The sequence below is a fragment of the Staurois parvus genome, unplaced genomic scaffold, assembly GCF_062004578.1.
Source record: "Staurois parvus isolate SC_StPar_1 unplaced genomic scaffold, SC_StPar_1.0 ptg000118l, whole genome shotgun sequence".
In the NCBI taxonomy this organism is placed as follows: domain Eukaryota; kingdom Metazoa; phylum Chordata; class Amphibia; order Anura; family Ranidae; genus Staurois; species Staurois parvus.
Genome location: NW_028317914.1, coordinates 5,260,136 through 5,282,156, shown reverse-complemented (window position 1 = coordinate 5,282,156; position 22,021 = coordinate 5,260,136). Strand labels below are relative to the sequence as shown.

General features: G+C 41.5%; 1 protein-coding gene across 1 annotated transcript in view; it reads left to right on the top strand.

The window, feature by feature from the left end:
* Positions 1-20,609, top strand: part of LOC149467230 (uncharacterized) — a 32,710-nt gene extending 12,101 nt beyond the window's left edge. The window contains exons 2-3 of the mRNA XM_089672036.1: positions 14,425-14,471; positions 17,647-20,609. Coding sequence (XP_089528162.1) covers positions 14,425-14,471; positions 17,647-17,788 — 189 coding nt within the window. The 3' untranslated portion in view covers positions 17,789-20,609. The remainder of the gene's footprint in view (positions 1-14,424; positions 14,472-17,646) is intronic.
* The last annotated feature ends 1,412 nt before the right edge of the window (positions 20,610-22,021 follow it).

Here is a 22,021-nt window from a genome sequence, read left to right as displayed (position 1 = left end):
AAGCACTGACATTGTACTAATGACACTGTGCAGGAAGGGGTTAACATCTGGGGCAATCAAAGGGTTAACAGTGTGCTGTTTTACATCATGTGCTGTGTGTGTTTTACTACATAACACAGGTCTCTCTCCTGTCAGCAAGAACATGCTGCTGTGTATTTCTCTGTTGTTTACACACAGGTCTCTCCCCTGTCAGTGTTACTCAGAGATCGCCGGGTGCTGGCAGGGAATCTCCGGCTGGGACCCAGTGACTGACATCCATAGCCGCCAATGGTGGCGCAGGTAGGGAGGTGTGCGTGCTCCCTACCCGGAAATTCAACTCACGTAAAATCAAACATGATTTTGCGCAGCCCTGCTGCCCTGTAGCAGTAGTTCTACTATAGGGCAGAGGGCAAGCGGGGTTCGCAGACTCCAGCTGTATGAATGGCCGGGGCCATGATGATGCACAGTGGAGACCCGGCATGGAGCTCTGAAAAGCATGGCATGGGTATGCACTATACAATTTTCTGTTCAATTTCTGCCCAATTTCCTTTAGATTTACCTTCAACTGTGTAGTGCAAGGTCCTGCCTAATTGGATACAACTGAAAGTGTTGTTTGGGCTTGACCTTTTATTATATAGTTTTTGGTAAATCTAAAGCAAAAATCCCAAGAAAATTGTATAATGTATGGCCAGCCTAAGTATCAATGAGGAGGGGGGGGTATTCTGATGAGAGTGAGCAATTCTGGATTGTCTTTAAGAGGTAGATGGGACATGTTGGATGAAACAGTCATGGTGTTCTGTATATTATCATTGTGTTGAGTAGGGAGCCATCTATTGGGTGTTCACTGCAATTGCACTAGTTTTTATTATTCCTTTCAACAATAATAGGGAGTGTCTTAAAAATAAAGATTTCCCATCTACCACTGCAGCCATTTTAGCTTCTTGAAGAACACCAGTGAAGATCTCCTCCATTCTCCCTTTGTTACACATATGTTTGTTAGTTCTTTCATTGTGTTTGTTAAAGTCATATACATAGCTAGATAACATTGTAATGTATTAAATGTGATTTGTAGGTAACTGTAAAAAATGTGTTCATTGTATGCATTTGTGAGAAACATGTTTACAAGCATATTGTAACTTCAGTTTATGTGATTTTATTGCAGTTTTAGAGTTCTAGAGAACTATTCACAGAAGTAGGTTCAGTTTTGGAATGAAACAATGCTCCTTCTGTCAGTTTTGTTAAATAGCTGTCGGTTAACCGTTAGTAGGATAGCACATGTGGTATTACAGCTCCAGTATAGTCTGCAACAAAAACAATAGTGATTGGACAAGGTTTTTTGACCTGTCTGATTATGTTCCTGAAGAATGGTCCTCCAAGGCTTCCTGAATTTACCACACAAATGTAAAGTTGTTATTTGATAAGACTGTTTTTGGCAGACAATTATATCTGGTCTGAGGGTCCTCTAACAGTGAAGAGACAGCAGATTGCTCACATTTGTTTTCACAATCCCTTAAACTTGAGGGTTTATTTTATTTCCTTTTTCCATAGAAACGGTAAAACAAACAGTAGAGGATATTTTATTGCACATTAATCCCAGGTCTTGGCAGACAGAATTACTTTCACAAATCCTGCCAAACAGAGCAAACAAGTTTTACTTTTGCTATAACTGTTGGTCAGTGATGCAGCTGGACAGTTTTCTCATAGACCTCAGAGACTTGGATCATACCATAGGGGCAAAATGTACAGTCAGGTCCATAAATATTGGGACATCAACACAATTCTAACATTTTCAGCTCTATACACCACCACAATGGATTTGAAATGAAACGAACAAGATGTGCTTTAACTGCAGACTGTCAGCTTTAACTTGAGGGTATTTACATCCAAATAAGGTGAACGGTGTTGGAATTACAACACTTTGCATATGTGCCTCCCACTTCTTAAGGGACCAAAAGTAATGGGACAGAATAATAATCATAAATCAAACTTTCACTTTTTAATACTTGGTTGCAAATCCTTTGCAGTCAATTACAGCCTGAAGTCTGGAACGCATTGACATCACCAGACGCTGGGTTTCATCCCTGGTGATGCTCTGCCAGGCCTCTACTGCAACTGTCTTCAGTTCCTGCTTGTTCTTGGGGCATTTTCCCTTCAGTTTTGTCTTCAGCAAGTGAGATGCATGCTCAATCGGATTCAGGTCAGGTGATTGACTTGGCCATTGCATAACATTCCACTTCTTTCCCTTAAAAAACTCTTTGGTTGCTTTTGCAGTCTGCTTTGGGTCATTGTCCATCTGCACTGTGAAGCGGCGTCCAATGAGTTGTGAAGCATTTGGCTGAATATGAGCAGATAATATTGCCCGAAACACTTCAGAATTCATCCTGCTGCTTTTGTCAGCAGTCACATCATCAATAAATACAAGACAAGCAGTTCCATTGGCAGCCATACATGCCCACGCCATGACACTACCACCACCATGCTTCACTGATGAGGTGGTATGCTTAGGATCATGAGCAGTTCCTTTCCTTCTCCATACTCTTCTCTTCCCATCACTCTGGTACAAGTTGATCTTGGTCTCATCTGTCCATATGATGTTGTTCCAGAACTGTGAAGGCTTTTTTAGATGTCGTTTGGCAAACTCTAATCTGGCCTTCCTGTTTTTGAGGCTCACCAATGGTTTCCATCTTGTGCTGAACCCTCTGTATTCACTCTGGTGAAGTCTTCTCTTGATTGTTGACTTTGACACACATACACCTACCTCCTGGAGAGTGTTCTTGATCTGGCCAACTGTTGTGAAGGGTGTTTTCTTCACCAGGGAAAGAATTATTCGGTCATCCACTACAGTTGTTTTCCGTGGTCTTCCGGGTCTTTTGGTGTTGCTGAGCTCACCGGTGCGTTCCTTCTTTTTGAGAATGTTCCAAACAGTTGTTTTGGCCACGCCTAATGTTTTTGCTATCTCTCTGATGGGTTTGTTTTGTTTTTTCAGCCTTATGATGGCTTGCTTCACTGATAGTGACAGCTCTTTGGATCTCATCTTGAGAGTTGACAGCAACAGATTCCAAATGCAAATAGCACACTTGAAATGAACTCTGGACCTTTTATCTGCTCATTGTAATTGGGATAATGAGGGAATAACACACACCTGGCCATGGAACAGCTAAGAAGCCAATTGTCCCATTACTTTTGGTCTCTTAACAAGTGGGAGGCACATATGCAAACTGTTGTAATCCCTACACCGTTCACCTGATTTGGATGTAAATACCCTCAAATTAAAGCTGACAGTCTGCAGTTAAAGCACATCTTGTTAGTTTCATTTCAAATCCATTGTGGTGGTGTATAGAGCCAAAAATGTTAGAATTGTGTCAATGTCCCAATATTTATGGACCTGACTGTATGTTAGAATCCGTGCTGAATGGGCATGTGAACAACTATACTTTGTGTAAAAGGTGTACCCATGCTTGTTATCATTTTTATGTCACTATTATTCTTCCCGTGCAGGAACTAGGGATTGAACTGGCTATTAAAGTGGACCTTCCATTCATCAAGAATGCCTGACTATGCCCACCCTTTCTGCCTAGCTACTCCATTTAGAGAAGCTGGTGCTACAGTTTCTATGAATGAAATTTGATCTATGATTGGAGGACTGGTGCATGATTGAAATGTCCATCCTCTCCATTCATAGATCATGATTCATGCATAGAAGCTGTAGTACAGCTCCTTTGAATGGCGGAGTTAGGTGGAAAGGGCAGGCATAGTCAGACATTCTTGATGAATGCCTGTTCTAGCCCATTAGTTCTATTAACCCCTCTGCACTAGAATATTAAGGATTCAGGAGGGGTCAGTGGATAAAGACTGCAAGGAAAACAATAGCCAGCAGCACAAGCAACGCATCAGATTAATAGTAAGTTATGTTCTTTGTGCTGATTTTTTTTCTTTGTCTAAACTTGTGTTGGCCATAAATGGATAGAAATTCAGACGGTTCTAACAATTGACTTCTGTCGAGCAAGCTTGTTAGAAGTTTTTTCTCGATCAATAGCTGCAGCCACTGGTCAGTGTATTCTGAGTGTGGAGAATCCCTGCTGTCAGAGTACAATGTCCCAATGGGGAGGATTTCTCTATCCACCTCAATTGTGTGAATAGAGGAATCCATTACAAAAAATAAAATAGTCTGTGGCCACCTTCGGCTTTAAGTGGAAGGTCTCTTTACTGACAACCCCCACCCACCAGATTCAAATACCTAGTATAAAAATACTATCACCAATACATTTTATTTAGAACTTACAAACTTACGTTGACCCCAGTTTTGGAGATTTCAGGAGGTAAAGGTAATTTCACAGTGTCTTATTGTGAGATGGTTGCTTGATCAGGTTGAAGCACATTCTTGATGGATTTCAAGTGCCCAGCTTTCCAAGGAGGCAGCGGTGAGGCAAGGTGACATCACCAATGCCTCCGAGAAGGGACATAACCCAGGGACGAGGTACGTTTTTCAAAATGTTTTTAAAACAGAACTCCAGCCAAAAATATGATAAAATGAATAGCCTATTGAAAGTCAAAATAAAATTACCTTCAGGAATCCCCAAGAAATCAACTAAACTGATTATTTACATTATCTTGGCTGCAAGAATTACAATTGCTAAATATTGGAAGCGATCGGCGATACCACTTGATTACATCAATAATACATTGAATTGGACCATGGTTAACGACAAACTTGCCTGCACTCTTAATAACAATGCAACAAAATTTGACTGTACCTGGGATCCGTGGATTCAATACCTCTCTGTCCCTTAGCGGGACCATGGCTGACCCTCATTTTTTTTACCCTTCCTCCTATGCTCTTCTTCTCATTTTTCTTTTTCATAATTTCTTTATATCTTTTGTTTCCAACATTACTTTTTGATGTATCACATATTAATGCCTGACTACGGTTTGGTTATGCTAATGATCAATTGTTTTTCATAGAGCGCTATGTACTAGATTTCTGTTTATGGTGTGTTTTATCCTCCTTATCTGTAGACCAGGGGCGGACTGACCATTTGAGCACTCGGGCACTGCCCGAGGGCCCAGGGTCAGTAGGGGGCCCCATGAAATGCCCCTGGTACCTTTTTTTAATAGGCTTTTTTGGGTGCTCTTTGAGTGTGGGCAAGGACACAGGGGCCCCATGATCCCCTATTTCCCAGGGGCCCCATGAGTTGTCAGTCCGCCCCTGCTGTAGACTACACCAGAGGAACTAGTTGGCCCTGACAGGGAACCCAAAACTCATGGGTTTCAGTAACATTTTGACTGCTAAATCCAGATTGAAAAGTAGATGTGTTTATTATACAAGCATGTAGTTAGACCTACATTCAGGGAGAGCAGAAAAATGCAGTGTTGGATTCAAAGTAATGCTCTAACGGTCTTGAAAAGCGAATACAATTTATATGTCCTAAGATGGGTGGGAACCTAGCTATCTAATCATTCTTTTAAGTTTCATTCTGGTTTCTGGTGGAGTTCTTTGAAATGTAAATGGCCATTCACACAAGTATGTTACTTCCCATAGCTCCTTTAGATAGCAATCTTCCCAGCTGAATGTGTAAATAGCATTCTTCCACAAGAAATACAGCTGTTACACAATAAGACTTCTAATAACAAAATATACATTCAATATATATCCACTTAATCAAAACTAAATGATTGATATATAAAATGGCTGTTCCATTATCCCTTACAGGCCCCATACATATATGCTATGTCCGCTTTCTCCATCTTTCTGTATAATGTCCGTGTCATTTATCTTCACAAGTGATTATTGTTCGAGAAGTTATAAATTTCTCATAAGTTGGTATTGGTCTGTATGTTTGATCCTTTCAATAAAAAGATTGAAATATAAAAGTCAAAATAACAAAACCAGGTTTTGTTGCAATGTTCACCTTCAACCCAGGGATTTCCCCTGCAGTCCTTTTTCTGCCTTATGGCCAGCATCATTCAATCCACTTTCTCTAAGCCATTCTGGACATGCCCCAGCCAATTACTGGAAAGTGAAAGGAGAAGCAGCACAGCAAGGAGCTGATCTCTTTTGTCCCTTTGCTTCCTCTTCATATCAGCATGCTTCTTGTCAGCATATGAATTGATTGTCTCATTGTGCTGCTTCTAGCCTCTTACAATCTGGTGCTGCTGTACAGGCACTGCAAGAAGTTAATTCCACAACAAATTCAAGTACTTGAACTGCTTATAATTTTTAAAATAATAATGATTTATAAATGATCAGATAGTTGCAATAAACAGTCTTTTACATCTGTCTAGAATTTAGCTTTAAAGCGTTGTGTGTTTGGATTTTAAAGCTATTTGTATTTTGGTGACAGACAGCTGTCTCATGGAAGGTTCTCTTTAACAGAGACTCTCAGATCGATTTTTTTAATTTAACCATTGAAATGAGGCAAGGGAGCCTGTCAGCATTCAATCACATTTCTGAAAGTAAGGATCATTATGGCAAATTAAACAAATTAGAAACAGCAGTGTGATGTGTACCTTCAAAACCCCACATAATGCTTATGGAAACATTGTGTTATTCTACAAATCAGTTCTGAGACCTTCATGACTGCTTTAGTCTGGATGTATAATTTATAGGAATTTGATGAATGCAGCTTTGGGACCCGGTCTGACCACGCGTTTATGATAAGTTTTTAAAAATACAAGGATGACTCACAATGTGATTGGAAAATGTGGAGAAGAGGCTTACCCTTCACAGACTATGTGCTGTGTGTTTTTTGCCTTCTTAGCAAACATAGGAATTTACAAACCTCAATATTGTTGGGCCAGTCCCTTATTAGGAGTGATCTTCGGCCACATGTGTATGAATCATACTTCCTTCAAGATGATTAACACACAAAAAAATCTGATGTTTCAAATTTTCAACCTAAGTTGTTAGGACAACTTGAAGCAAATCATAAAATTCAGTAGTTCTCCAGTAATTTGTGAATAGATATTCACTAGGTCTACTTTTAAGGATCAATGCTTGAAAGTAAAGAAAAAAAATCCACAAAACGTGGGACGTAGTAAAACCTGGTATAAAGCATTCCTTGCTCTGGAAAAAAAATGGCTGTTACATGCCATATTGTCTCACCTAGCATTGCCTCCTCCTTCATCCATAGTCCGAAACCAGGTGTTCTGTCTCTCTAATCTAAGCATTGATAGTGTGATCTCTGTAACTTACAGTTGTGATGAAATAGCGATAACTTCAACCTCAGTTGGATACCACAGTCAGTGACTCAATCGATAAGACATCTTGAAGATCTTGTGAAGTTTATTCCATACACTGAGAGAATCTTACAACAATGAACATTCAATAGGTCAAAAGATCATAATGTGTCCTGCTTCATGACATGATGCTAGAGCTGCAATGCATTTCTGGGAAAGGGGGAGGGCTATCTATGCAGCATTAACTAAACCAAAGGAAAGGGAGAAGCAGAAACAAAATATAGAAACATTTAAAGGCATATGACAGTCATGTGACACATAACACCAGGACTTCCCTGTTAAGAGTTGATATACAACCTCTACCACAAGTACTTATGTCATTTTATGTGTACATATCCTGATAATTAGTAAGATTACTGTAAATTTTAGTATAAAGCGAGGAAAGGACTCTTTACGTATAGGAGGCCCTGATTCAGCTTATTCTGCAGCTGTCCACAGAGAAGCTGGTTTATAGCAAAATGTCTTAAATCTATATATTTCATCATACTTTACTGAGTAGATTATCTGTTCTCCTCTGCCCATGAAGAAAAATCCCTAAAGCCAGTATGGAAAAAGCCAAACTACCTGCCATTATGGTTTTAGATTATGAGAATAAACCATCACCAACTCTGCAAACACAGTGAGAACAAGTGTTCTATCCATACTCAAATCTGGGTGCCACAAGATAACAATACTAACCAATGAGCCACCATTTATATGTATAGCAACAGGGGGAGAGCAAAAGAGAATGCTATAGAGTGTCACCTTGGTGACAGCTCTGAGTTCCTTGAGAGTGGTGCCGACATCACATCCAAGATGGCAGCGCTCAACAGCAATCTCAGGGCTTTAGGTTACATACACAAGGGTGGGCTTTATAGGTCAATAACACTCATAAACTACAATAAATGTACATACAGCATACCCTTATGAGATGATTGTTGTTGAAGTAAATGGTCTGGAGACTCCAGGCCTCTTAAAACTGCAATTTTCATTGGAAAAATATGTCATCACTTGCCTACTCCTGAAAATGCCTCCTTGCACTATTCATAATGGTGTGCCTTTTGGGATACCTTTCTAGTAAATATACACTAGACTATACAGCTGTTTTAAAGTATGTGTAAATTGTAAACCCTCTCAAAAATATTTCCTGATAGCTTACCCTTTGTTGGTTTTGTTCATGGAGTTTTATTCTCGCTCAGTTTTGATTTGTTGATCTGAAAAAGCTTTAGCAGGAGCAGTATCATCACCTCAGAGATTGAAAACTGATGGTGGGCTGTGTCAATGCTCTCAGCCTATTGTACAGCTTCTAGCCTCTGTATTGCCCACTTCTGTGATATATGTTCAAAAATACAACCATTTCTATGAAGACAAGCTTGCCCTTTATGTAGCACTACCCTCTTGATGGCCGCTGATTATTTTTTGGGTTCCCTAAAGTTTGCAAAACAGTACAAGTTAAATCAGTTCTAGATGTCCTGCAATTCAGAATTTAAACGGTAATTTCAAATTAAGATCTCAGGTACTGGTGGCTGGGTTTAATTCTGAGAAAGGTAAAGAGATGTTTAATTGGATAGGTCAATGTCTCTTTAAACTGCAGTGTCCAACTTTCTGCATGCTCGATGAGGCCCTAGTTGGTGCTCATGAGGAATTAAATCTTTCTTGATGCAAAGGTAGGATTTCCTTAAGAGAGGGTGAACAGAAAGAAAGAGGAGTTGTTCCTTTAACTGATGTAGAATTTGTATGATATCTCTTTAGCACACTTGAGGTGAAATCTAAAATTAGGCTGACATTAAGTAAAGGGGCAGAAACGCACTTCTGTAAGGGTTAGTTCTTCCTTAAAAGGGTGGCAAACTAAAGTGATAAAGGAGTTCCTTGGTGAGTGGCACAGACTGGAACTGAAGCACCGATACAGCTTGACCCGCAGGGTGCAGATATTGCAGCAGGCTCTTGTGATTTGATGTGTTGAGAGTGGAATAAATAATAGGCCGCAAGGCAGGATTGGATGGTCAATCTAGGCCTTAACACAGTAACTGGTGAAATCCCGGGCTTCTGTATTATCTGCCTCCACGCATCAGCTAGCTCCTCTGGGAAATGTAGTTTATCAGCTCAACATTTAACAGTGAAGTCTTGCTATCAGCTTACAAGTCCAACAAAGCTTTTCTTCAGCAGAGGCTGTATAACTGAGCTGCAGAACACTGCCATCCTGTGTCCATTTAACATCTTGCAGCCAGTATTTCTGCAGGGTGTTACATATATAATGATCAATGTCTTGTACTACACTGATTTTAATAACCCCAGCTCTGTTCCACCATGGCTTTCATGCACTTTTTTGTGTCGCTACTTTGAGTGAAGAGGAATCTCTCTAGTGATGGCCTTGCCCAATTTTAAAGGAATGGCGCAGAAACTTAGGTGTTATCAGCTGTGTATATTTACTGTGAAGCTAGCCATCTACATCTGAACAAAAGAAATTAATAAATTCTTCCAACCATGCTGCAGTGTGGATGAAGGAATCTCCCCTACGGCCTATGGTATTCTGACAACTGCTGCTCCCACGACTGTCAGAATACCCGAACAGTAACTGCATCTGAGTCGCTGCAGCTGAGAATTTTCCATCCAACTCCTTCAATTTTAAAGGGCTATCCATGGCTCAAATTTTGCCTGCTTTAGCAGAATTCATCCAAAACTCGTATATGGCCAGCAAAAGCTCAAAGGCAAACGTGGAGTAATCAGATTTTTTAGCTCCTGTGTGTAGCGACCCCTTCTTAACATGTCACATCTGAACCTGTCTGAACTGGAGAATGAAAGCTTTTGATGCTTTGCCATATGTAATCCATGGTATTAATGGTTAGAGTGTAGTGGAATAGAGGGGGACAGGCTCATTGGGGTTGATTTACTAAAGGGAAATATACTGTGCACAGCAGCTGCAGTTGCTCCAGAGCTTAGTAAATAAGGTAAATCTTCACTTTGCAAAGAATACCCAATCACATGCAAGAAAAATAAAAAACAGTATTTTTACTTACACATGATTGGATGAATCAGCAGAACGTCCCTTCATTTCAGAGCTTCTGCTCAGATCTAGAGCAACTGCACTTGCAGTGTACAGACTGTTTGCCTTTAGTAAATCAACCCTGGGATTTTTGGGGTTATTGGTTGACCCTCTTATCTGTTTACTTGGTCATGTGGATTTATCTTTAACCATTTTCCCTCCAGAGGGTTTACCCCCCTTCGTGATCAGGCCATTTTTTGCGATACGGACCTGTGTTACTTTAACTGAAAATTACACGGTGATGCTACGCTGAACCCAAATAAAATGAATGTCCCTTTTTTTCCCACAAATGGAACTTTCTCGTGGTGTTATTTGATCGCCTGTACATTTTTAATTTTTTGCGCTAAACACAAAAACGCTGCCAATTTTGAGAAAAAAAAATATTTTTGAATTTTTGCTATTAAACATGTCCAGTAAAAAAATCAAATTTCATCATAAATTTAGGCCAAAATGTATTCTGCTACATATCTTTGCTAAAAAAATCCTACTAATGAATTGGTTTATGTGAAAGTTATAGCGTCTACAAATGGCGGTATATATACTGGAATTTTTTTATACTAGTGATGGTGGCAATCAGTGACTTATAGCGGGACTGCGGTGGGCATTCTGACACTGGGGGGAACTGACTAACTATCACTGACATCCCCAGTGACACCAATACAGTGATCAGTGCTAATAAAAAGCACTGACACTATGCTAATGGCACTGGGAAGGAAGGGGTTAACATCTTGGGCAATCAAAGGGTTAACTGTGTGCTGTTTTACTGTGTGCTGTGTGTGTGCTTTAATGTGTAAGCACATTGCTTCGTATGGCTCTGCTATGCAGAGCCATACAAAGCAATGTGTGGGAGCTGACAGGGGAGAGATCTGTATTGTTTACATACATGTCTCTCCCCCCGTCAGTGATTCTCGGCGATCACCGGGTGCCCGTGGGGAATCACTGTCCAGGACCCGGTGATTGACAGCTGAGGCTGCCAATGGCAGCGCAGGTAGGGAGCACGCGCCACCTTAACGGGAAATGCGAAATCACGTATATATACATGATTTTGCAAAGCCCTGCCGCCCTGTAGCAGTATTTTTGCTATAGGGCGGCAGGAAAGCGGTTAACTGATTATAATGTAATTACCACCCGTCAGTGATACTCGGCGATCACCGGGTACCGGTGGGGAATCACTGTCCGGAACACGGTGATTGACAGCCAAGGCTGCCGATGGCAGCGTGGGTAGGGAGCACGCACCCCCCTTATCCGAGAATGCGAAATCACGTATATCTATGTGATTTTGCACAGTCCTGCCGCCCTGTAGCAGTATTTTTTCTATAGGGCGGCGGGAAAACTGATCAGAATTTACCACTGTTCTGAGTGTTATTTATAGGCCGCAGACTAATTGTACTCAAGTGGTCTTCCCCTCGGTCCCCTTCTCTTCTGAATGGATAACAGAGCTTAACAGATATTCTTTTTGAAAAGCATTCCTACTATATTAGGAACATTATGAGGAAGTTTGAAGCAATATGGTCCAAGTGGATAGATTGTATGTATCCTAATTTTTTAATAAATACCGTTTGTTAATTACTCTATTATGATGATTGTGCTCCTCTCCCCCTGCAGGGGTTTCCTTCCCCCTTTTTCTTTGTTTTTTTTTTTTTTCTGTTGTTGGATTGTTTGTTCCACCCTGTGAGGTGGGTAGTTATTATGTTTTTGTATTTTTGTCTATAAAATGGGTAAAGAAGTTTTCATAAATAAAATCTGAATTAAAAAAATAATGAAAGCATCCCCAATGTGTATCGGGTACTGGAATGCATATTAGCTGCTCTATCAATGCAAGGAAAGTAAGTAAATGAATACATTGGTTATATTGTGTGATTGCACCATGTGTTTGATGAACTCCTGCCAGGACAGTTTTTGTTTTTTTTAGGATACAAAAGAGGAAGGTTTGATGTCTATTTCCCTGTTAGAGATACCTCCCCTCACATCGTGTTGTACCATCAGGACATAATGTGATGGTTCACCTCATTTATGCATTGCATGACGTTGCGGGGTGTTCACAGCATGGCTCCATTCACTTGAACTGGTTGCATTCAGCTGGCAGTAGTGCCTGCAGAATGAGACAGGAGTCATAATTTCTGACTCAAAGTAAAGCATCACAGCCTCGGCATGTGTACACCCCAAGCTTGAAGGCTAAAGGCCTGCTGTGTGCAGCAGGCCCCCAGCCCAACCCCCCCCCCCCCAATCCTTACCTGAGCCCCTTCCGATCCAGCGATGTTCACAATAGCCTCGGCTGTATGGGGACGCTCCCTCCTCATTGGCTGAGACAGAAGCGGGAGCCCAAAAAATTGGGTTATGTATTGGGTTATGTTTTTTTACTATAAAAGTTAGTGCATTTTTCCCCAAAAATTGCATTTGAAAAATCGCTGCGCAAATATCATGTGACATAAAAAAAAGCAAAAAACACCAATTTATTCTCTAGGGCAGTGGTTTCCAAACTGCAGCCCAGGGGCCAGATGCGGCCCTTTGCTTGCCTTGATTCACCCCTTGAAACACTATTCCTCCCACTGACATTAACAATGTGACATAATTCCTCCTTCTATCAACCAGCGATGCAGTACTATTCCCCCCATAGACACCAGCCATAGGGCACAATTCCTCCAACTGATACCAAAGATGGGGCACTATTCTTCTCACTGACACCAATCATAGGGCACTATTCCCCCCACTGACACCAATGATGGGGCACTATTCCCCCCACTGCCACTAATGATGGGGCACTATTCCCCCCACTGCCACCAACCGTAGGGCACTATTCCTCCCACTGATACCAAAGATAGGGCACTATTCCTCCCACTGATACCAAAGATAGGGCACTATTCCTCCCACTGAATCCAAAGATAGGGTACTATTCCTCCCACTGATACCAAAGATAGGGCACTATTCCTCCCACTGAATCCAAAGATAGGGCACTATTCCTCCAACTGAATCCAAAGATAGGGCACGATTCCTCCAACTGATACCAAAAATGAGGCATTATTCCTCCCACTGATACCAAACATGGGGCACTATTCCTCCCACTGATGCCAATGGTGGGACACTATTCCTCCCACTGACACCAATGATGGGGCACTATTCCTCCCACTGATGCCAATGATGGGACACTATTCCTCCCACTGACACCAATGATGGGGCACTATTCCTCCCACTGACACCAACGAGGGGGCAATATTCCTCCCACTGACACCAACAATGGGACACTATTCCTCCAACTGACACAAACCATAGGGCACTATTCCTCCCACTGATACCAAAGATAGGGCACTATTCCTCCCACTGATACAAATGGGACACTATTCCTCCCACTGACACCAACCATGGGGCACTATTCCTCCCACTGACACCAACTATGGGGCACTATTCCTTCCACTGACATCAACCATGGGGCACTATTCCTCCCACTGACACCAACTATGGGGCACTATTCCTTCCACTGACATCAACCATGGGGCACTATTCCTCCCACTGATACCAATGATGGGGCACTATTCCTCCCACTGATACCAATGATGGGGCACTATTCCTCCCACTGATACCAATGATGGGACACTATTCTTCCCACTGACACCAACTATGGGGCACTATTCCTTCCACTAACACCAACCATGGGGTGCTATTCCTTCCATTGACATCAACCATGGGGCACTATTCCTCCCACTGACACCAACAATGGGGCACTATTTCTCCCACTGACACCAACCATGGGCACTATTCCTCCCACTGACATTAACCATGGAGCACTATTCCTCCCACTGACACCAACAATGAGGAACTATTCCTCCCACTGACACCAACGATAGGGCACTATTTCTCTAATGCAAAAAACAGGACATTGTTCACTCCCACCAACACCAAGACGTTTTCTACTTCCAATGGCCACAGTCCAGCCCCTCCAAAGTGTAAACAAAAAGTGGCAGAAATGGCCTGGAGTTAAAGTAGAGGAACGGCTCAGCTGCATGTTTTTACCACCCCCTCACCTGCAGGATTAAACGAGCCCTAACAGCTACATAAGCAGCAATAAAAACCTGAAAGAGGATTTACCCTTTCCCCACTCTATCCAAAGCAGCATAATAGTGTTGGATTGTAATCTGCTATCCTGCTTTTTCATTCGAGAACTCTCCTTTAACACAATTTCTGTATTGTAGGCTCCAGTGCAACAAGTCCTAGATATTGAAAACAACAACCTGCCAAAGTAAGTGTATACATTCTTACTGATGAATCAAGAAATAGCTATTTAAATGTGGCAGTGGTAAAATGTTTGAACAGAAGTTTAACTTTATGGGAAGGGTGGTTTGGTTTGGTGCGGTTTATCCCTGGAGGGATAAAAGGTTGCTTTCCCAGTTCAGAAGACATACATGTTGAAGTAAACACATGCATACAGTACACACATTCTCAACATACTAACGGACTCTCAAAGTTCTACTCTTCTAGGGAGATACTCCAAAACAAGGATGGGAGTACCCCTCACCATGACTCCCTCCCTATAACTAAGCTCCTATGAGGAGTGAAACACTTCTTTGGCACCAGGTGAATTGGTTGGGCATTGCTTGGCATTGCAATCCTAAGTTGGCTTTTATGGTGAGTGTCTCTCCATTCCTTGTTTTGGAGACTCTTAATGTTATATATGTGGGGACTCACAACCGTGGAAAGCCAGCTCCTACAGCCAGGAGAGGATGAGAGAATAGCATAGCCAGCAGCAGAGCATTGTTTATTCATAGTATACCCTGGGAGCGTAGAACCACCTTATGCACCTTTCAGTTGGCCCATTACTATGATGGTTGGCCTTTCTGGCCAGTGGCCAATAGGAAGGTGAAGGAGAAAGCATGGTGGCCATCAACACTAGTGATGAATCCTAGAACACTATGAGTTTTGGGGGACTCTGGGTGTACCTAGGCAAGTCTAGGTATCTGTAGGTGTCTGAACCATATGTAGCTATGTGTTCTATATATACTTTCAAAATGTTAGTAAACTCAGATTTAAAAAAAATTCCCTGCAAGGAAATGTTATAACATGCTAGTATGCATCACATACTAGCACATTATGAAATACGCACCTTAGAACAAAGCCCTCCAGCAGTGCGCTGTCCCTGCTGACAGAGCTTCCATCTTCCCCTGGTCTTCCTTCCGGGTTCGTGAGCTCTAGCCGTCCTACTGGCTGAGCGTGATGACGTCACTCCCGTGCATGCAGGCAGGAGTTATGAGCCACAGCAGAGTGCTCTGAAGGAACGGCAAAGAGGCGTTGTTCCTTCAGAGTGCATGCACCGGCTTCCAAAAACAGCGAATATCTCCTAAATGGTGCATGTTTAGGGGATATAATAAAGCTTACCTGTAGGTAAAATGAATAAGTTTACCTATAGGTAAAAATCACAAAAATCACTGTGAATGCCCTCTTAGGGTCCTGTGCTATTATACCCTGCATTTACAGTCTTTCCTCAGTCTTTACAGCCCAGGTATACTAAACCTGAAAAGTGAGCACATCTTGTGGGGGAAATACGGCATTGGGACAGCTATGGATCGACGATGAGTATTGCAGCTTAATGCACTTTTTTTATTTTTTTTTTACACAGGTCAGAGAACCTATTATTAGTAAAAGCAATCTAACACATAGTTTGGTTTTAAAAACCTCTTGAAGACCAAGACCTAGGCATTGTGCGGGATCTGGCTCCAAAAGCTACTGAACCTTTCCTGTTCTACTGAACCTTACCTGTTTTGGTAGGAAACCATAGCATCCTAGGGAAGCCTACACCAACACAGGAAAAACATGGTGCCCATAGTGGAGTTCATTAAATGCTGTTGCAAAGAATACCCAGTCATCATCAATTTCCTGCATTACATGCAGAAATGACAGCTACAGAATGTCTACTCTTGTGTGTAGTGTTCTGCTCCAAAGAATTTTGCTAGTATGTCAAATGTGAAGTTAGATGTCCTGGAACACTTGTGGAGCTGTGAAGTTACAAGTCAGTGCAGAAATTGCATTTTTATATGTGGATATTCCTTTAATAAAAAATATTAACCACTTCAAGTTTGGACATTTTTACCCCCTTCCTTTCCAGGCCAATTTTCAGCTTTCAGCGCTATCACACTTTGAATGACAATTGCGCGGTTATGCAACACTGTGCCCTTATGAATTTTTTAGCATTTTTTTTAGACAAATATAACTTTATTTTGGTGGTATTTATTCACGACTTGGATTTTTATTTTTTTTGCTATATCAAACATTTTGAAAAAAAGTGTTTTTCTTATAAAATTTTGCAAATAAATAATCTTTCTTCATAAATCTTGGCCAAAATGTATTTATCTTTTTAGTAAAAAAAAAAAAATAACCCAAATTAGTTTATAACCAAAAATTGTTTTGACATTTTTATTTTATTTTTTTTATATTATTTTTTTTTTTTAACATATCACCCTAGCAGTACAGTGCCACCATATTAACACTGTACTACTTGTGGGGTGTGATGAAGATTTAATTTTTTTTTTTTTTTTGTACACTGATTGCTTTTACAGCCTTTATGGGTGTAAAATCAATCATTTCTCCTTCTCTCTGGCTGCATTCTTGCAGCCATTGAGAAATACTGTGAGAGCTGTGATTGATCACAGCTTGTCACATGGTACAGGGCTGTTGTGAATAGCCTTGTACCATGTGACCTCTGTGATCATTCACAGATTTCACACGTAGTCAGAAGTGACATCTTGCTTACTACTATTCATGTGATCACTAATTGGCCTATCAGTGATCACATGACTGGGACCTCACACAGAGGTCCCGTACGGCAATCGGTGTTCCAGTAATCGGATACAGCAGGCTCCGGATCGCGGTGCCGCATGCTCCTAGGGAGTGCGCACAGGTAGGGAAGCGGGAGGATGTTTATAAATGGCCACCCACTCCTGCAATGCTCCTGTCCGGCCGTTTATATACATGTTCCAGTGATCGGACACAGTGGGCACCGGATCGCGGTGCCGCATGCTCCTAGTGAGCACGCACAGGTAGGGAAGCGGGAGGATGTTTATAAATGGCCACCCGCTCCTGCAGTGCTCTTGTCCGGCCGTTTATATACATGGGCCGGATGGGAAGTGGTTAAAGACTACGGCCGGGGATGTAGAGAGTGGGCCCATGGCCAGTTGTCTAATATAATATGGTGAAAAATTTAACTCAACAACAGGCGTGTGGTTGTCCTATCTAGGAGAAACCAGATGAGAACTTGTACAATTTGGCATCAACATCTAACATCTGCCCAATCGTAGTCTCCCTTACAAACTTACATTGGTATACATTAAAAGAATAAAGATATATTGCAAAACATTTTATAAATGTCCTTGTTGTATGTTTTATTTCTCTCATTTTCATTGGTATACTCTATAAATTTTTAGGTTTTCAAACACATTTCAGGCTCCAGCAGAGACATTAACCCCCATCACATATGACGATGTGGAGGAAGCACTGATGGACAGCATTGAGAAGGAATATTCGCGCATCCATCCTGCATCGCCACTTCATTGTGAAGAAACATAGACAGGAAAATAAACACCAGAACGGATCTAATGAAGCTGGTTCTATAGGTTTATGGACTTATTTTATAGTACAAAGTGCAGTAACCCATGTACAGTCTACACCTATCCTGCAAATAGCAACAGCTGAAAAGATACGGAAAGCCCCATGTAATTACCATGACACTAACTGGGCATAGCTACCCAATCCCCACTTGTGAGATACAAGTGATGCTGTGTAATGACACATTTGCTATAAATTGTTTGGGTGTCATGTAATGTATAAAATGTGGAACCCCTGAATATTTGAAAACATATTAGGGACTTGGGACTACTTGTGCATTGTTTTCCTGCATTTGAAATGCGTTTGAAACACTCATCAAACCTAGGTCAGCAGATTCCCAGTGTATTTGGTATGTGGTGGAATAGTATAGAAGACAGTTAAGAGTAGTGGTCTCCAAACTGCAGCCTGGGGGCCAGATGTGGCCCTTTGCTTGCTTTTATCAGGCCCTTGGGGCATTATTCCCCCCACCATCAGCAACAGTGGGGCGTAGTTCCTGCCACTGACACCAACAATGGGGCACTATTCCTCCCACTGATACCAATAACAGGGCACTATTCCTCCCACTGAAACCAATAGGGCATCATGCCTTCCAATGACACCAATGATGGGCCATTATTCCTCCCACTGACACCAATGATAGGGCACTATTCCTCCTACTGACACTAATGATAAGGCACTATTCCGCCCACTGGCACCAATGATGGGGCACTATTCCTCCCACTGACACCAATGCTGGGGCACTATTCCTTCCACTGACACCAATGCTGGGGCATTATTTCTCCTACTGAAACCAATGAGGGGGCACTATTCCTCCTACTGACAGCAATAATGGGGCACTATACCTCCCACTGACACCAATGATGGGGCACTATTCCTTCTACTGACACCAATAATGGGATACTATTCCTCCTACTGAAACCAATGATGGGGCACTATTCCTCCCACTGACACCAATGATGGGGCACTATTCCTCCTACTGACAGCAATAAAGGGACACTATTCCTTCCACTGACACCAATGATGGAGCACTATTCCTCCTACTGACAGCAGTAAAGGTACGCTATTCCTTCCACTGACACCAATGATGGGGCACTATTCCTCACACTGACACCAATGATGGGGCACTATTCCTCCTACTGACAGCAATAAAGGGACGCTATTCCTTCCACTGACACCAATGATGGGGCACTATTCCTCCTACTGACAGCAATAAAGGGACACTATTCCTTTCACTGACACCAATGATGGGGCACTATTCCTCACACTGACACCAATGATGGGGCACTATTCCTCACACTGACACCAATGATGGGGCACTATTCCTCCTACTGACACCAATGATGGGGCACTATTCCTCCCACTGACACCAATGATGGGGCACTATTCCTCCCACTGACACCAATGATGGGGCACTATTCCTCCCACTGACACCAATGATGGGGCACTATTCCTCCTACTGACAGCAATAAAGGGACGCTGTTCCTTTCACTGACATTAATAATGGGACACTATTCCTCACACTGACACCAATGATGGGACACTATTCCTCACACTGACACCAATGATGGGACACTATTCCTCCCACTGATGCCAACAATGAGAAACTATTCCTCCTATTGATACCAGTGATGGGGCACTATATCTCCTGTTAATACCAATGATGAGGCAGTGTTTACTCCCACTGATGCCAGAACCTTTTCTGCTCCCACTGGCCACAATCCGGCCCCCACAAAGTCTGAAAAACAGTAAACTGGCCCTTCATTTATAAAGTTTGGAGACCCCTCGTTTAGAGGCTGTGTTTCTCCTGCTTCACCTCCTGTGTTCAAAGAAACACAATGCACACTATTTTTTTCTCAACAAACACTGCATTTTGCTCTCAAATACAGGCAAACTGACTTAAGGAAAGAAGGAAAATCTTGGTAAAGGGAGAAGGGGGACATGACTGAAACTTTAAAATACATAAAGGGTATGATAAAGGTTCAAGAGGGCAGTATTTGCAATATGAAGCCAAGATTGAGAACATGACCTCAGACTAGCAGAGCAAAGTTCATGACTAACCCTAGAAAGTATTTTCTTCTGAAAGAATAGTTGATACATGGAATACATTTCCAGAAGAGTGAGCCTGTCAATAAGTGAATTTAAACATGTTTGGGACAAACATAGATCTATAGAAAAAGGGTTTCAAAAAGGGGCAGACTTGATGGACCAGTTGTTTTTTTTCTGATATCACTCTTCTATGTTTCTGTACTGCAGGAACTTAAAACCCATTCCTTCCAAATAATTGAGACCCTCCACATTGTAATGGAGCACGTCACCCCCCTGCTGCAGCAACCCAGCTTTGAAGAAACAATGATTTGCAATTTTAAAATCCACTTGCTACGCATGCTATTATGACACCTTGACAATATAGAATGGTGCCATTCCTGCCCAAGCACCTTAGTCCACAGGCACATGAAGCCAATAGCACAGTAGGCAACTGACTGTTGTTTCATGGGGGCTGAGGAGGTAGGAACTATCCACAGGGGTGGGAACTATCCCGAAATGTTGAAGAGGTCATTCTCATGTAAATCTTTTCTATTTTTGACATTTCATTGCTCTTGACAATCATTATAATACATAGCCAATGATATTTTGAAATTTAGTTTTACTGACAAAGATACCAACGCTCTGCTTTGTGTTCTACATGGCATGTTGTATATTGTGTTTGTATATTTTAATATTCAGTGAAGGGGGAAAAAAATCTATATTTAATAAAGCTGCTTAAAAGCATGTTAAGACACAATTACATACCTGCTCATTGTTTATCTTCAAAAGGACCCAACATACTGTATTCACACTATGGTTATTTGGCATACTACATAAAAAAATCCCATTGTAAACAATTAGGCCTCATACACACAGAACGTAAAAAACATTTTTTTTTTAATAGGCATTTAAATGTTTGCTTTTCCAGCCTCTAAACGCTCCTTTACATTAGTCCACGTGGTCATGCTCACATAAGTCACCACATCACGATTTTTGGATCACTTATTGAGTGATGGGACTATATATTTTTTAGAGCAAAGTAATAATCACTTTTTTTGTATTTGTATTTTTATTTTGTATTCATTTAAATCATGTCACTATAATTGTTTTATCTATAAAAGTATGGTTGATTATGTTATGTGTTCATCACAAATTTTAAGTATGTATTAATATTTTTTAAGGAGCGCTACATTTATAAATGTATTATTAGGTTGCACAGTTTGAGTTGTGTTAAATGTTGGCGATCCATAGAAACACTTTATTGAGTATATAGTTTGGCTCGCAAGTCACACACATTTTTTTCATGCTCACATAGGCATTTACAGGCATATTAGGAGAGGAGCGTTTAGAGGTTGAAAAAGAAAAACCATCACTTGTGCATTTAGGAGAGGAGCATTGCTTGAGAATTCATTCTTACCAAAGGCCAGCATGAATTAATATTCTGGCAAATGGAATGAACACCCAAATGCTTAAACATGCCTAAAAGTGGCTTTAGGTGTGTTTTTTTAAAGCTGCTTTTACCTCTCTTGGAGCAAGTGGGTGTCAGAATACAATAGTTGATTGAATGAGCTGGAAAAGTGGGTCAGTGATGTCACAATCTTCACCTCATCCAATCGGAGAACGCTTTGCATTCATTCAGAAAATGCAAAGCATACTCTTAATGGCACTCATCTGACCTGTGCTAACAATGCTACAGGCCAGCTGCCCAGCATGGGACTCAGAAGAAAGTGGAGATCACTGGAGCAGGGGTGTATACTTATTATTACAGGTACCTACAGTGAAGGAAATAAGTATTTGATCCCCTGCTGATTTTTAAAGTTGCCCACTCACAAAGAAATGATCAGTCTAAAAATTGAATGGTAGGTGTATTGTAACACTGAGACAGAATAGCAACAAAAAATTCAAAAGAAATGCATGTCTAACAAATGATGCACTGATTTGCATGTTCATGAGGGAAATAAGTATTTAATCCCCTTCACAAAACATGACTTAGTACTTGGTGGCAAATCCCTTGTTGGCAATCAGAGGTCACACGTTTCCTGTAGTTGGCCACCAGGTTTGCACACATCTCAGGAGGGATTTTGGCCCACTCCTCTTGGCAGATCCTCTCCAAGTCATTAAGGTTTTGGTGGCTGACGTTTGGCAACTCGAACTTTCAGCTCCCTCCAC